The following is a 15809-nucleotide window of genomic DNA, read 5'->3' on the forward strand; positions in this document are numbered from 1 at the left end:
CTGACTGCATTGCATTACCCGACAGCCATTCATTAATAAAGATCATGATTGTCTATTAATTCAAGTTAATTCTGTCACGTTGTGAGTCAGGAGAGTGCAGGATGGGGCAGAGTCAGGACAGCTCTAATTTAAGTCTTTATTGGCGACCAAAACAGAAGGAGCAGGCAAAAACCCAAGTCCAGGTACAGGGCAAAGTCAAAACACTAAAGGCAGTCTGACTCTGACCTCAGGGAACACGAGGGTGAAGGAGGGCACTAGGACACTTGGAAACACTAGGAGATCTAAATCAGTGGTCGTCAAACTGTTTCGAGCCAAATTGATACGTATTTTGCCACAGACCCCGATCTGAAGATGTTTTGTGCCAGGGACCCCCAGAAGAGAAGATTTGTGTTTTTTTAAATTATTTAATAAAAAAACTAAAATATTTTTCAAATATTTTCAAAAATAGCAGATGTACAAGATCTCTGCTGATCTCTGATCTTGCCCTTTTTTATAACCAACATATAAATGGATGAAGTGGCTAAAATGATTGTGATGCTATGTTAACTACTTTTGCTGGGCTTTAACTGACCCCCTGGAACCCCCCCAAGGACCCCCTAAATAAGGAATCAAGGACTAATGCTGGTAACAGAAACTCACAGGCAGAGGCAACATTTAAACGACAAACTGGCAAGGAACTGAAAACACAGGGGAGTATAAATAGACATGGGCTAACTAGACTGAAGTAAACTGAGAATCAACATAGGCAGGGATAGGCTATAGAGGGCAGTGGACCTTTTCATATCAAGGTCCATTACATAATCGGCATTTGAGCCACGGACCACCGTTTGATGAGATTTAGCCTCTCAGACCCAAAACGTAAAATAATTTGTTGTCGTTGGATAAGATTTTGTCCACAACTCCATGCTGTATTGATGTTGGTACCATAGGAGAGAGACAGGCAAACGTTGATCAAAATAACAATTCTTTAATTAAGTGACTCTTGAGAGCGTTACTTAAATGAAACCAAATGGACCAGTAGTGGTCCATTTGGTTTCATTTTACTCTCTCAATAGTTAAAGGAGCATTTCACCCCTGGAAGAACTTACAGTCACTCAATGTCTCAATAATATTTGTAGTAGATAACAGTAGCAACATTTGAAATTTGCACCCTATGGCCAGAAAAATATAGAAGTCTGTGTGTTTGACTGGGGTTTGACTGGACTGCTGCATTACTACAATGACCATAATGCTTTGGGGCACTGCCCTTCCTCGTGGGGAGGGGAGGCTGTGTGGGGGTGTGGTCTACATTGTAGTCAGGAAATAAGGTGAGATAAAGAGACTATGAGTCAAATGACTCTGAGGATATGGATACAAATCTAAACATACAGATGAAACATAAAAAACACACCAGGATCATGGTTATGGGTCCTAGACCTAGATAAAAATAGGGGTTTGATGCAAAATCGGCGAAATGTCCCTTTAAAGATATATAAGGGTCCATTTGGTTACCAACTCTCCATCATTTAGCTGGGTACCACTGGTTGAGAACCACTGCTATAGGGGATAAACAGGACACAGGTGGAGATAACTGCTAATTACAGGGAGGCGAGACGAAACAGGTAACAGTAACTAAGGAAAACAGGAAACACTAGCCAGTAGCCACACCTGCACGAGTGCACGTGACAAATTCTATATTTATTCCATTTCTGGAATGGAAAGAAAAAACTCTTTTTGAAGACCTTTGTTTGAAAAGGTTTGCCTATAATGACATGCCCAAAATAGGGATTGAAATTGGTTAACGAATGTATGGTTGCAGACAAGAAAACACATACGGGCATGGATTGCACTGCAAAAAATGGCCATCTAAAAATAAGAAAAAAAAAATGTAATACAAGTGTATTTTGATTGAAATAAGCAATCTAATCTGCCAATGGAACTAGTATACTTTAGCTTGTCAAGATGTCTTGAAATAAGATGTGATATGTGGGCTTTCAAGATAAAAATACATCTTGGAATTAGTAGGAAAAACTAATTGTGAGCTATATTAACTAATATTAAGTTATATAATAGATCAAATATTTCTTGAAGTTAGCTGGAAATACTCAAATTAAACAATTGTTACTAATATTAGGAAATGCTTTTTGTGTCATAATAAGACATTTTGTCCTGTTTGGCAAGCCTATTAATTTCAAATCAAGCATATGCATCTTATTCTAAGCTCTACAAAAGTGATATTGTTCTAGATATAAGACCCATCACCCAGTTTGGCAAGCCTATTCATTTCAATTCAAGCGTATGCATCTTATTCTAAGCTCTACAAAAGTGATTTTGTTCTAGATATAAGACCCATCACCTACTTCAAATAAGACTGAAATAATTAAAACAAGTCTTGCATTAAAGAAATACAATTTATTTTCTATGTATACCTTATATAAAATACAGTACGTGCAGCATCACATGGCAACTTCACAGTATACATACAGTGTGTCTGACTGGAGCACCATTCACCCTTCCCTCCAACCATTGACTGGACAGAGGCCATTCACAACATAAAAAAGAAAACATAAAATAATATTGCACTGGCATTAGATGCTTTCAATACTTTTTGGCTCACAGTGTACTGAATTAAAATAAATACATGTACACACAATATTGAAAATCGCAGAACATGTCAAATGTGTATAACATTGAGGTCATACCTGAACATATGACCAATGTCATGTCCCTCAAAACACGTACAAAGTGCTTACTGTATATTTTCACATTCTAAAAGGGCAAGAACACAAGGTAGGGTTGCCTTGGCATGATACAACTCCAAGGTGGACAAGAAATCCAAAATAGTCATTAGAAATTGATCAATATGCTCCTCATTGACTTACATTGTACAGTGAAACAGCTCTCAAAGTCTCTCCTTTAGCCCGTACACAAACAGCTGATTCAGACATTATAGAACATCACAAACCCCATGTTTTTCCTTTTTAAATTTAAGATTTCAACTTCCACTTGATTTTACTATTTGAAGATCCGGATGCGGATCCAGTCCAGGTTTTGTTCCTCATAAAAATAGTTTTATAAAAAAAAAGGGGAAAAAAACAGTACTGGGTTTTATGATGTTCCATTTTGTCTTAATCAGCTTTGTTTGCGTTTGTTTACGTGCCAAAAGAGTGACTTTGAGAGCTGTTTCACTATACAATGTAAGCCAATGAGGCAATGGACCAATCATTTTTGATTTCTTGCCTACCTTTGGAGTTGCATCATGGCAAGGTAACTACACAATCCAAACCTCTACCAATATTTCCTCTACCCTGATATTTTAAGATTCAAAATAAAGTTATTGCTTTAACACAAACAGCTGGTTAATATAACACATTCCTCAATATAAAGTGCAGTGTAATAACATTCAAATTAAACGGTTCGGTATTGAACATGTACTGCTCGGCTAACAAGGCTACATAGAATTTAAGGCTGTGGATTGCAGCCTAGAATACTATCTAGGCTGTGGATTATAGCAAGGATGGGGATGGGGGTACTTCAGTCCACATCTGACCATAAGCTTTAGTGGCCGATGAAAGCTTTCCAATCGGCCATGAATTTCTTGTAAGATGGAGTGAGGTCTCCCTCATGGATTTCGTCCATGAGGACCTCCGTTTGTATGACAGAAGGCAGAGTGGCTACACACTTGGGGTACCTAAGGTGTAGGGCATAATAGTAGGCCATAAGGTACAAAACACCCTCTGCTACCTCACATTTTGGGAGTGTATGTATGGGCTCATCTCCTATAGCCAGGAGGAAGCCGGACTCACTCACAATCAGCACAGGAGAGGATAGAGGACGCTTCTTCAAGTACACATTGGGGTCTTCTTTTTCCTTTAACACAAAACACACACATCCGTCTATCAAGTAATGCACTTTTGTTTCAATGATCATTTCATTTGTTAAACCTGAGCCAGCTAAATCCTGATGAAGTTATATGCAGGACCTTCAGCTATAACTATTTCAACACATCAGATTGTGTTGCTTTTGACAAGTGAATATTATACTGTAATGTTGTACACAGCTCACCTCCAGGACATGCACCAGAGCCTCACTCGCGTCTCCTAGCCTCTTTGGAGCAGCAGTCGTAGAGGGGAACAGTGATGGCAGTGCACGGAGGACCATGAGAGCCTGTTGAACTGTTGAGGAAAAGATTCATTACATTTATACTTAGATAAAAATGCACAATCAATGATCTACAATAGATATCTCTATATATATTTAAGACAAAAAGAGAGATAGAGACTTGCACATCAACGTTATATATCCACCCAACATCAAGTGCTTACTTTTGGTCATTCCCATTGGAGGTTTCATCATCTTTTTCGACACGCCATAAAACTGCAGCTTCTGGCAGAAGTCGTGCCATCTTCCTTTCAGTTCATCAATGTAGTCGATGTTATTCTTGTCCAGGATGAGGCGAAGTTCCTCCATCACCTATGAAATATTCAATATATAAACACGTTTGAATGCATCATCTAGGAGGAAATTGGCAAAACATTGGTAGATGTTTTGAATTATGCCTTATCAACATTCACTTACATGTGCAATGAAATGGAAGCACGGATATCCCTCTATAATTTTGTTGTATTTGTCCTCATCGCGAACGGAATCTGAATCGATGAATGCTCTTCTGGCTTTGAATTCCAAATCCTGGAGCTGAGAAACAGACTTGTGGTTTGCCTGTAGGGTTTTGTGGAGCTTGGCCATGGTTGCTGGACTGTCGGACTCGGAATCAGGACTGTCGATGTCTGCCGGCTTGTTAGCTAGAAGACACAAAAATACATCATTATAGTCAAGTAGCTCTATATTCTGATAATAATCATAGTGTGTTTGTTCATTAACAGGGTTCTCCTGTCTCTCCATCTCTACTAAACATAAAATGCATTTTCAGTTTGGGATACCAATTTTATCAAATCAGAAGAGAGAACTCATAAAGGATAAACACGTGAAATTGGAATTGATGACACAAAGTAGTGAGGAGACAAAATGTGTGAACTAGGACACTATAAAATTCTAGCTGAAATGGGTACCCTCTCCTGATTGCCTAAAATTGGCAACACAACTGTTAAATGTATGTTCTGTTTATTAAAGAGCTGGAGAGACACGGTTGTGTTATGCAAACACAACATAAAATAAATACATAACATTTGATATGAATGAGTGATTATAAAGTAAAGTAGTTGCTGCACATGATATTGGATGATTCAGGTCTCTAATAACAGTCAAAGCAGAATGCACATTTGCCAATACTAACCCTTCTACTTTATTTTACGAGTGCATCATGAAAACCAAAATGTTTAAATGTGATATGGGTTAATTAGACCTGTAAACATCACAAAAATATGAACCCCTACACGGGTAAATGTGTAAATATAAATTTGAAGGTCACCTCTTTCTGGGGTCGTATTCTCCTCTGAGGAGCAGTCTAGAATGATGGTCGAGTCACTCGAAGAATCGATTTCCTCTGTGTCAGTTGGCTGCTCAAGACGGGGCATCATCGGCTGCGGGCGGTGCTTCTTTGAAGGTCTCCCATCTGGAAAGATCTTTTGGGGGGATCTCAGGTTCTGCAATCGTTTGAATAGCTGTCCATACACAGTGACCTGCACAAGACAAAAGTAAAGCAGTCTAAACTCCACTTAAAATGCCAACACTGTAGTCATGAACTGGATACATTTCACTTACCCTAGTGTTATTGTTCAGGTCCTGCAGCATGGGGTAGTACAGGACTATTCTTTTTGCCATATCTGTGACTTCTGGTTGTGATGGGTATCGGTCAGATTCAGCATCCCCCTTTGCCCTCAGGATTGCGATCATACTGGTCATGGTGTTACGGATGAGCCGGCATCTGAGGTCCTTGGACATTTCGCAGTTCCGCTCTTCACCCCTCTTCGCCAACACAAAGTATCGTTTTCGGACGTGCTCAAGTTTGCTGTCTGTGTATACGTAGCCTGGGATGGATATCTTCACAACCTTTTCAGGGGTTGTGTAGTTTGCAGCTGGACATCCTCCAACAGGTGTTGAAGTCTGTGGCAGTGGTGACTTGTTAGCAGAAGTAGAACCGCCTGAGTCTTCTCGGCCAGATTCCTATAAAATAAAAGATTATGAAGTACTGGCAAAACCAACATTTCCTTTTTACTGTGTTGTTAAACTGCACTGACAACATAGCACAAGAATGTTTAATGCGCCAGCTAACCGAACACCAATGAATATCTGAACCAGAGGATATTGGAGAAATGAATTAACAATTGTTGATCATGGTTTGCATTATTACTCTGTTAAGCAGAACAATAAACAGTTTTGTGGTATAATAAATCAATAAAAGGTAGGCTTGGAGAATGCCTAATGGTGTTACAGCCTAAACAAGTACCAATGCAACAAAGTTAACTTAAAGTTAGTCCATTTAAAAATAATTTAACAACTGAACACTTCTATAAGCCATCATGACTTATATAGGTTGCTACTTAATGCTGTGTTATTGTTAGAAACTGACCTCGACATCAACATGACCTGAAGACTTCCAGACTGCTCTTCTCCTCAAGAAGTTTTCTGGGCCTGGTAAAAGATCCCGCAAGTCTGAACGAGTCAGGGTGCGCATCATTGCCTCACTGATGCTTGCAGCTATAGGAAAATAGGTAAAAAAAACAATATCAAATATTGCCACCTGGTTGCTGGGCCAACTGGAGTCTGGGGACTGGAGCTGCAAATATTATTAAGTATTAAGTAGTTTTTATAATATTAATTAAACTGATTTGATCCAGGGGGTCGTCAGCTAAATGACTGATAATTAGGAACCAAATGGACCCTTACCGGTCCATTTGTACACAGTTACACAGGTTAACAGGTCTGTAACCCTCTGAGTTACTGCTGCATCCATAAATACAATAACAAGCACATAGGTGGCTTTATATCTAACCATCTATATAAAATTCGAAATAATAGCCCTACAAAAAAGGTATATAAAAATAATGTTTAACTAGAACTTTGTCACTAGACAAAATTACAGGTTAATGAGAGTAAATACAATTATTTTTGTATACTAGCCTGCATGTTCCAGTTATCCAAAGGGTTTGGCATATGCACAATGTCCCTTTGAAAATAGCAGATCTACAAGCTCACAACGCGTCACAAATGTGAGCTTGTAGATTGGCTATTTTCAAATAACCAAAGCATCTAGGTCTGAATTGGTATGTTTTACAAAGTAACTTGAAACTAAAGTTCTCAAATAATTGTAGTAGAGTAAAAGTATAACATTTGACTCGGATGTAGTGGAGTAGAAATAAAGTTTTGAAAATTGGAAATACTCCAAATAAAAGTACTTCAAAATACCTCAGAATTGTGCTTAAATACAGTACTTGAGTAAATGTACTTGAGTTACTTTCCACCACTGCTTTTACTTAAGTAAAAAAATGTAGTACTTTTTCCACCACTGGTCATTTCTCACATCTATAACAAATCAAACTTCATTAAAAGCGTCAGAATAGGTACAATATGATGGACATGCCAAAAAATTACAGATTTACAAGCTCACAAGTATCTGACATTATGTTTAAAAATATTTGCATGCATATTACCCCTTAAAGTCGACACAGTGAAGTCATCCATGTTGTTATGGCAGCTAGCTGGTTAGCCACTTAGCCCAGCTTCTTGGCTGCATTCTGCTAGTGTGTACAAACAAACAGATGCATTTCAGACATAAATAACATTCACCGTTAATGTAATCAACTTCAAAAGTAAAATCTAATGTTGCATGTAACTTACCAGCAATAACGTGTGGTTTCAAATCAGGTTCGTTGGTAAACTTTGATAAAGTTGCAGAAAAATAAGACGGTGTTCTCATCATCACCTGGGAGCTGTAATCAAGCTCAGCGCACAGCTGTGTGTGTGAAACTGACGTCAAAGGAGCCGCCCATGGGTCGCTACCATTTCCAAAAGGAGGGGGGATTTGTGACACTAATTCATTCATGAATCAATTTAAAACGCATAGTTTCTTAATTTATGAGGGGTTTATAACATATGTGTACGTAAACATTAGTTTTTGTTCCCTACATTTTGTGCAGTGGAATTAAAATGAAAATATAAGATAACTGAAATATAACTATACCCTACATAGTCTGGTATATTATGGACCGGCAGTGGTGGAAAAAATGACTAATTTTTTTTACTTAAGTAAAAGTATCAATACTGCAATGTAGAAAGATATACTCTGTTAAAAGTAAAAGTCTGGAATTCAAAATTTACTTGAGTAAAAGTACAAAAGTATTGGTATAACAATGTACTTAATGTACCAAAGTAAAAGTACTCATTATGCAGAATTTCCCTTTTCACAAGTTTTCAAATGTATAAAATGTATACAAAATCTTTTGAAAATAGCAGATCTACAAGCTCCGCACTGTGAGCTTGTAGATCTGCTATTTTCAAATGGCCTAAATGTATATAGGGTTGAAGGAATACAAGTCAGGTGGCCTGAGGTGGGCATCAGGGCACCCATAGAGTTATAATATATCACCATATTTTTGGGACAACTGGGCACCAAAACCATCTGAGCACTAGGGACATGTGGGCACCTGGACGAGTGGGCACTTAGGGGTGGAGACATGTGGGCACTAGGGACCTGTGGGCACCTGGACAACTGGGCACTAGGGACATGTGGGCATTTGGGCAACTGGGCACTAGGGACAAGTGGGCACTAAGAACATGTGGGCACCTTCACAACTGGGCACTAGGGACATTTGGGCAGCTGGACAACTGGGCACCAAAACCATCTGGGCACTAGGGACATGTGGGCACCTAGACGAGTGGGCACTTAGGGGTGGAGACATCTGGGCACTAGGGACATGTGGGCACTAGGAACATGTGGGCACCTGGTCAACTGGGCACTAGGGACATGTGGACAACTGAGGGGGTCCCTGTTTCATCTCTCTCTCAGCTAAGGGGGCCATGCTTTATCTCTCTCTCTCAGTTAAGGGGGTCCCTGTCTCATCTCTGTCTCAGCTAAGAGGGCCCAGATGGTTTTGGTGCCCAGTTACCATCTGAGCACTAGGGACATGTGGGCATTTGGGCAACTGGGCACTAGGGACAAGTGGGCATTTGGGCAACTGGGCACTAGGGACATGTGGGCATTTGGGCAACTGGGCACTAGGGACAAGTGGGCACTAAGGACATGTGGGCACCTTCACAACTGGGCACTAGGGACATTTGGGCAGCTGGACAACTGGGCACCAAAACCATCTGGGCACTAGGGACATGTGGGCACCTACACGAGTGGGCACTTAGGGGTGGAGACATCTGGGCACTAGGGACATGTGGGCACCTGGTCAACTGGGCACTAGGGACATGTGGACAACTAAGGGGGTCCCTGTTTCATCTCTCTCTCAGCTAAGGGGGCCCTGCTTTATCTCTCTCTCAGTTAAGGGGGTCCCTGTCTCATCTCTGTCTCAGCTAAGAGGGCCCAGATGGTTTTGGTGCCCAGTTATCCCTAGTGTCCAGATGGTTTTGGTGCCCACATGACCAGTTACCATTTTTTGAAAGTCATCAGTGGTTTGATTGATTGATTGATTGAATATTGTATTAGGCAAACAAATGTAAAACAGCACAATTACATTTAAAATACTTTGACTAAAAGGTCCGTCCAAAAAAGTCCTTGCGGTCTAGTTTCCATTGAGGTCCTTGGTATTCAATTCATAGTCATATATAGTAGCACCAAACAGTTCAAATATCAACAAAACAAAAAAATGCAGAGTTTGGTCTTGTGAAAAACATTTATATTGTAAATTCATCATTGTATTGTTTTGAATGCCAACCTCTCTCTACAGTTGGGTGGAATGATCAGTATTTAGTGTATGAGGTAGAAGTTCCTTACCAGGCTCAAGCCAATATTTTTGTTGATCCTGGAAATCTTGTTGATTATATGCCATACTACTATGTGACATTAAATAATAGAAAGTACATGCCGATATAATAATAATAATAGAAAGCTCACAGACGTCATTGCACATGCTTAATGTTGTGTGGGGAAGAAAGAAAACTGACTTTTCCAATAAAGATGTCTTTTCTGGAAATAAACTAAGTCTATGTCTTGATATGAGAGGATACATCTTTTACAAATAACACAACGCCTTAAAAAATGTGTGATATGCCAAAAAAGCTTGTTTTATCCAAGACATGACTCAATACCAGATAATTTCAAGATTTTATCACTCACCAAGACATTCAAGTTACACTGTATGAAAACAAGCCCCTATATCTCACAGAAATAAGACTGGTTAGATGATTGTACCTTATATTAAGTGTGATGAGGCATTTTGAATAGAAATAAGCCAGATGTACTTCATAAGATTTTGATTTTTTGCAGTGTGAGAGGGGTCCTCTCATAATTCCGACATCCCTTTAATCCGACGTCCCAATAGTCTGACAAACGTTAGGTTAGTGTGTGAGGTTAGGGTTAGGGTTAGGGTTAGGGATAGGGTTAGTTATAATGGGGCACCAGATTGAGATACACTCAACAACATATAGCATCACAATCATTAATTTCAACCACTTTATCCATTTATATGTTGGCTATTTTTGAAAATATTAGAAAGATATAAAATATGTTTGAAAAACTTTGAAAAATGTTGCTTTAAAAAAGAAAACTTCTCTTCTAGGGGTCCCTGCCCTGGCACAAAACATGTTCAGATAGGGGTTTGCGTCAAACATATTTCATTTTGGGGGTCCTTGAAAAGTTTGAACGTCTACTGCAGTAGAGGGGGGTGAGACCCCAGATGACACCCCTGTCTCCCACCAGTCCTCCAAATCAAATGCATGCCTGTGACACTGCATGGGTCTATTATAAAGGTCCTTACACATTGAGGGCATATAATGTCCTGTGCAAGTAATTCACCTGAGAATATTTGATTTGTGTCACAAAGAACATTCATAGAGAATGTGAATAAAGTGATGTAATTCCTATTTGGAAGGTAGATTTTTCACCTCACATATGCATCAACTCAAAGTATGAATGAGGCATCGACCTTTTTTGGATGTGATATCCGCCGGCAAGTACAATGATACACATTGTTGTATCATTTATTTTGTCACGGATGCACACGGATACAACAGTGTTGTGGAGTGGAGTTTGTATTTAGCTCATAGCTATTAGCTATACGGATAGATTATGTAGATTCAACATTCAACATTCAATTATATGAAAGTGTTGACTGTAGGAGGTACAGTAGTAGCCAACTTTGCCAGTGTGCTCTCCAAACTTTAAAAGGACAAAAATCTGTGTCTCAATGAGTAGGAGACAGTAGGGAAGATGAGAGGGAGACCGTGTAGGAGAGACAGACAGTGGGAAAGCTGACTGGGATACAGTGTAGGAGAGACAGACAGTAAAGCTGACTAGGAGTCAGTGTACAGTAGGAGAGACAGACAGTGTAGGAGAGACAGAGTGTAGGAAAGCTGACTAGGAGTCAGTGTAGGAGAGACAGATATTGTTGGAGAGACAGACAGGAAAGCTGACTGGTAATCAGTGTAGGAGAGACAAACAGTGTAGGAGAGACAGACAGTAGGAAAGCTGACTGGGAGTCAGTGTAGGAGAGACAAACTGTGTAGGAGAGACAGACAGTAGGAAAGCTGACTGGGAGTCAGTGTAGGAGTAGCCTGAGGCAACGAGCTCAATCGATGGTCTTGAAGGGCGGATCCAAACCCAGCCGCCCGGATTCGTGCGGGGCTTCCTATTGCTTCACCAATCTATGTCCCCGCCTCCCCTCCCCCCCCCCGGCCTGTGCACGGAGCACGCTGACATCACCAAATTTAGAGCGACGCCCCTCTGTACTCTGATTGGTTAGGAGATAACAAGGTCCTAAGACCATCGTTCCTGCATGGCTCCCCCAGGCTTTTTTTCTTTTGTAACAAAAAAAAAAGCATGGGTTTCCGAGGCTAGTGTAGGAGTAGCCTGCCCCAGCACGTCTGATATCTGGTCTAGAGGGGCGCATTCAAAATCTCCGTAGAAAACATCCGTGGGCTCCTATTGGTTGACCGATCTGTGCGCCCACCCCCGCGTGTTATGTGTTAGGGAGAATATGAATTTTACGAAATTTAACCCCACCACCAAATAATAGGCTAATAAACATGGAAAGGATATTATACTGTATAAGCCTTTTCTACTGAACATTGCTCACCTTTACCGAGGTAAAAAGATGATGCTGGAAATAATCCAGCAGGGCATACTGGAAGTGAAACACTGCTATCCGATAGACCAGAGATTATTATTATTATAATTTTTTTTAAAGGTAGGGTAAGTGATATTTTTGGGTTAAAACAAAAAAAAAAATTGTTAAAAGGTTAAAGCACTATATATATCATTGCTATAGAGTGTTTGTTCAGTAACAGGAGTCTCCCCGTGTCTCCAGCTCTTTAACAAACAGAAAATACATTTTCCGGTAGGTGTCAAAATCTCAGCCAATCAGGAGAAAGTACCCATTTTTAAGCTTCATTTTTATAGTGTTCCAGTTCCAATTTTGCCTGCTCATTTCTTAGTGTCATCACTTCCAATTTCACTTGTTTAATCTATATCCTGATTGAGTTCTCTATCCTGATTGGATAAAATTGGAAATGAAACTGAAACTGAAACGAAAATGCATTCTCTGTTTTATAAAGAGCTGGAGACTCCTGTTCACTCTATAGCAATGAGTACTATCAGAATATATAGCTATTTAACACTTATTTTAACCAAAGAAAATCACTTACCCTACCTTTAAGATTCATTTTTGGTCTTTTTATGCCTTTATTGATAGTACAGTAGGTAGACACGGGGAGAGAGAGATGGGGAGTGACACCCAGCAAAGGCCGTCGGAATCAGGACTCGAACCCGGGATGCGCTGTCAGGCTACATTGGAGCCTAGGGTCCGGGCCCAGAGCTTATTATTACTGAGGGGAAATTCGTCTTTTGGATTAATCACTGTACTACGTCGGAATGGGGAATGGATCTGTTCTGGACACAGCTAGATTTCATCCATACTGTATCCATCCTCATCAGATGGTAAGACATGCGTTCATGTGATGTGGTCAATAATATTATAAATGAATAGCGCAACATTGGAGTTGGCATGATGAAAGTCCAATAGGCAAAACTGTGGCCACACGGCAAACACGCCGAGGGATCTAATAACTCTGCTCTAAATGCGTCATCTGAAAAGAAATACAAATCGGTTGAATTTCCATCATGTCTATAATATGCATACAAGCAATAGATCGTTTAGGCTATATATATATATATATATATATATATATATATATTTATTTGTTATATGTGTTGACAAATGTTGGGCACATACTGTACATATTTTATTTGAGGTTTGGCACTATTGTAATTGATTTTGCATGAAGAATAAGGCATTCATGTATTTGGCCACGGATCACCATCTGAAAACTATTTTGTGCCAGGGACCCCCATACAAGATTTGTGTTGTTAAAATGTTTTTAAAAGATTCCAAATTTGTCCATTTGTTTTCAAGATTTCTTTGAAAATAGCAGATCTACAAGCTCACATCGTGTCTCATCGTAAGCTTTAAAAGTGGTTAAACTGGTTGTGATGCTATATTAACACATTTTGCTGGGGACCCCCTGGAACCCTCTCAAGGACCCCTGGGGGTCCCTAGACCCCACTTTTAGAACTACTGTAGTAAAGTATAGTAAAATGTCATCTAGTGGCTCAACAAAAGATTTTTTTTTGCATTTTTGCACAATCATCCACTATGTACAATAATAAAACACACAATATATTATTATTCACTAAACTCAATGAAAATGTGACACCAAAAAAACTACAATGATTTAACCACATGAACCCTGACAAAACTATTTTTGGGCAATACGACGACGGTATTGCTTGCCGACCAAAAAAACCCCCCAAAAAACTAACAGATTTTCAAGCTAACAACGCATTTCATCATCACATGCAGTCCAGTCCTTAAAAGAAACTATTGCATCGAAGGCTATTTCTAGGAAACCCAAACCAGATGCAGCTCACAGAAATCTATACAGTACTCTAGTTCCCATACATGATGACTTATGTGTCACTACGTCATCGTAAAGTCAAAACCCCAGGTTACCACACTCCCTAGAGCAAGGCATGTGTGTCTCTAGTGTAGGCTGTGGTTTGTGTCGTTCAGATACTGGTGCAGGTATTTTGTTGCTGTCACATGGAAACCTTGTATGTCCAAAACCATTAATTTTTTATTATTTAAAGATAATAACATTTTGAAATAATGAAAATAGATGTAGAATGTAGATCGGCTATTTTGACTAATTTACTTGGCAAGGCAAGGCAGTTTTATTTGTAAAGCACATTTCATTCATTTACGAAAAAACAAATGAAATATGGAGATACAAGGTTTCTGCCCGACGATTTGTTGTTCAGAACGAAAGGTGCAAAGGTAGGCAGGAAGGCAGAACGGGGCAGGGACGGGGGTAGCCCCCTGCCACCTCAGGGAGTGCCCTCAATTCAAACCAGGAGCTGGATTCAAATGATTGAAGAAAAAACGAGGTTTTATCTGAATGAGCTGGGTTTTCCTGAAGAGTTCTCAGTGGTGGAAAAAGTACTCTGATTTTTTCTTACTTGAGTAAAAGAAGCAGCATCATACAATATGAAAATAAAAGGCCTGTATTTAAAATTTGACGTGAGTAAAAAGTATAAAAGTTATGGCTTCGAAATGTAAAGTAAAAATAAAATAAAAAGTCAAAATGTGTCAAATTGTTTTGAAAATAGCAGATCAGCTATTTTCAAATAGCCGAAGTATAAATTAGGGCTTCAGTGGGTAATGTATGTTTTGTATTAATAATCTAAATCCACAAAGTAGGTAAAAAGTACAATATCTTCCTCATAAGATGTAGTGGAGTAGAAGTATAAATGATTGAAAAACTGGAAATACTCAAGTAAAGTATGAAGTGCAGTACCTCAAAAGTGTACTTTAAGTACAGTACTTGAGTAGATTAGTTATACCTTCTGCCACTGTGAATGAGCTGGGTTTTCCTGAAGTGTTCTCTCATGCTGTGTATTGGGTCATGAGGAGTAGATTTGACACATAAAAAAAACACCTAGAAATGAGAGATGACGGATAGAGAAGTGCATACTGACGATTTCAATGTTCTGCTTTTGTTTTGATCAGTCTCGCTTGTTCCGTGAAACTGAACTCCTTTCAACCTTGCTTGATCCCTATTTTCAATATACTGTAGGTCAGTGGTCTTCAACACATTTCTGAGAGAGTGATGAAGCAGGGACCCCCACTACATATTGTATAAAATTGTGCTGCAGATTAAACTTTGTCATAGATTTCATAGATAGCTTCATAGACTTGATTGACAGCACTATCATCAGTGCACGTTGGATTCATGTTAATGTCTATTTTCAGGCATTTAACCACCTAAACCACTCTGTACTTAGTCTGCCCTTTTCCCCCTCTACACCAAACCTCTTTGCCGAAAATAGCAGATCTACGAGCTTGTAGAATTGCTGCTTTTGAAATACAATAGGGCTTAAGAGGTTAAGATGGTGGGTTTAAGAGGTTAAGACCATTGGTTTAATTTTTAGTGTCTTAAATTGCCTACATTGTTTTTATGTGTGATTTGTACGCATGTGTATGCATATGCAATTTGATATGTTAATTCAACGATACAACCTTGTTTATCAAAGTAAGCACTTTTCCCCCCAATATCTTTATTGTGGCTTCCCTGACAGTTTATTTTTTTTAGTTGTAACATGATTCAGTAAACTGAATCACAAACCTGAGACAACAGTGAAGTGGGAACATACT

At 39.3% G+C, this 15809-nt stretch overlaps 2 protein-coding genes across 5 annotated transcripts in view; one reads left to right on the plus strand and one right to left on the minus strand.

Moving 5' to 3' along the window:
• Positions 1-15809, plus strand: part of nfkb2 (nuclear factor of kappa light polypeptide gene enhancer in B-cells 2 (p49/p100)) — a 43008-nt gene that overhangs the window by 4046 nt on the left and 23153 nt on the right. The gene's annotated exons all lie outside the window — the stretch shown is intronic.
• On the minus strand, positions 2377-7884 carry LOC308100478 (uncharacterized protein). Of its 2 annotated transcripts, none has more exons than XM_080449542.1 (9): positions 7777-7884; positions 7590-7676; positions 6509-6636; positions 5701-6102; positions 5408-5618; positions 4558-4781; positions 4305-4452; positions 4045-4154; positions 2377-3849 (listed from the first exon to the last, which is right to left on the minus strand). In XM_080449542.1, exons 2-9 carry the CDS (start codon positions 7618-7620, stop codon positions 3538-3540), a joined length of 1566 nt encoding a protein of 521 aa, XP_080305668.1. In that variant the 5' UTR covers positions 7621-7676; positions 7777-7884; the 3' UTR covers positions 2377-3537. The 2 variants fall into 2 exon arrangements, with proteins under 2 accessions (XP_080305668.1, XP_080305669.1); XM_080449543.1 differs by having other exon boundaries at positions 7590-7673; positions 7777-7852.

Source organism: Gymnoscopelus braueri, assembly GCF_963280865.1.
Source record: "Gymnoscopelus braueri genome assembly, chromosome: 14".
Taxonomy (NCBI): domain Eukaryota; kingdom Metazoa; phylum Chordata; class Actinopteri; order Myctophiformes; family Myctophidae; genus Gymnoscopelus; species Gymnoscopelus braueri.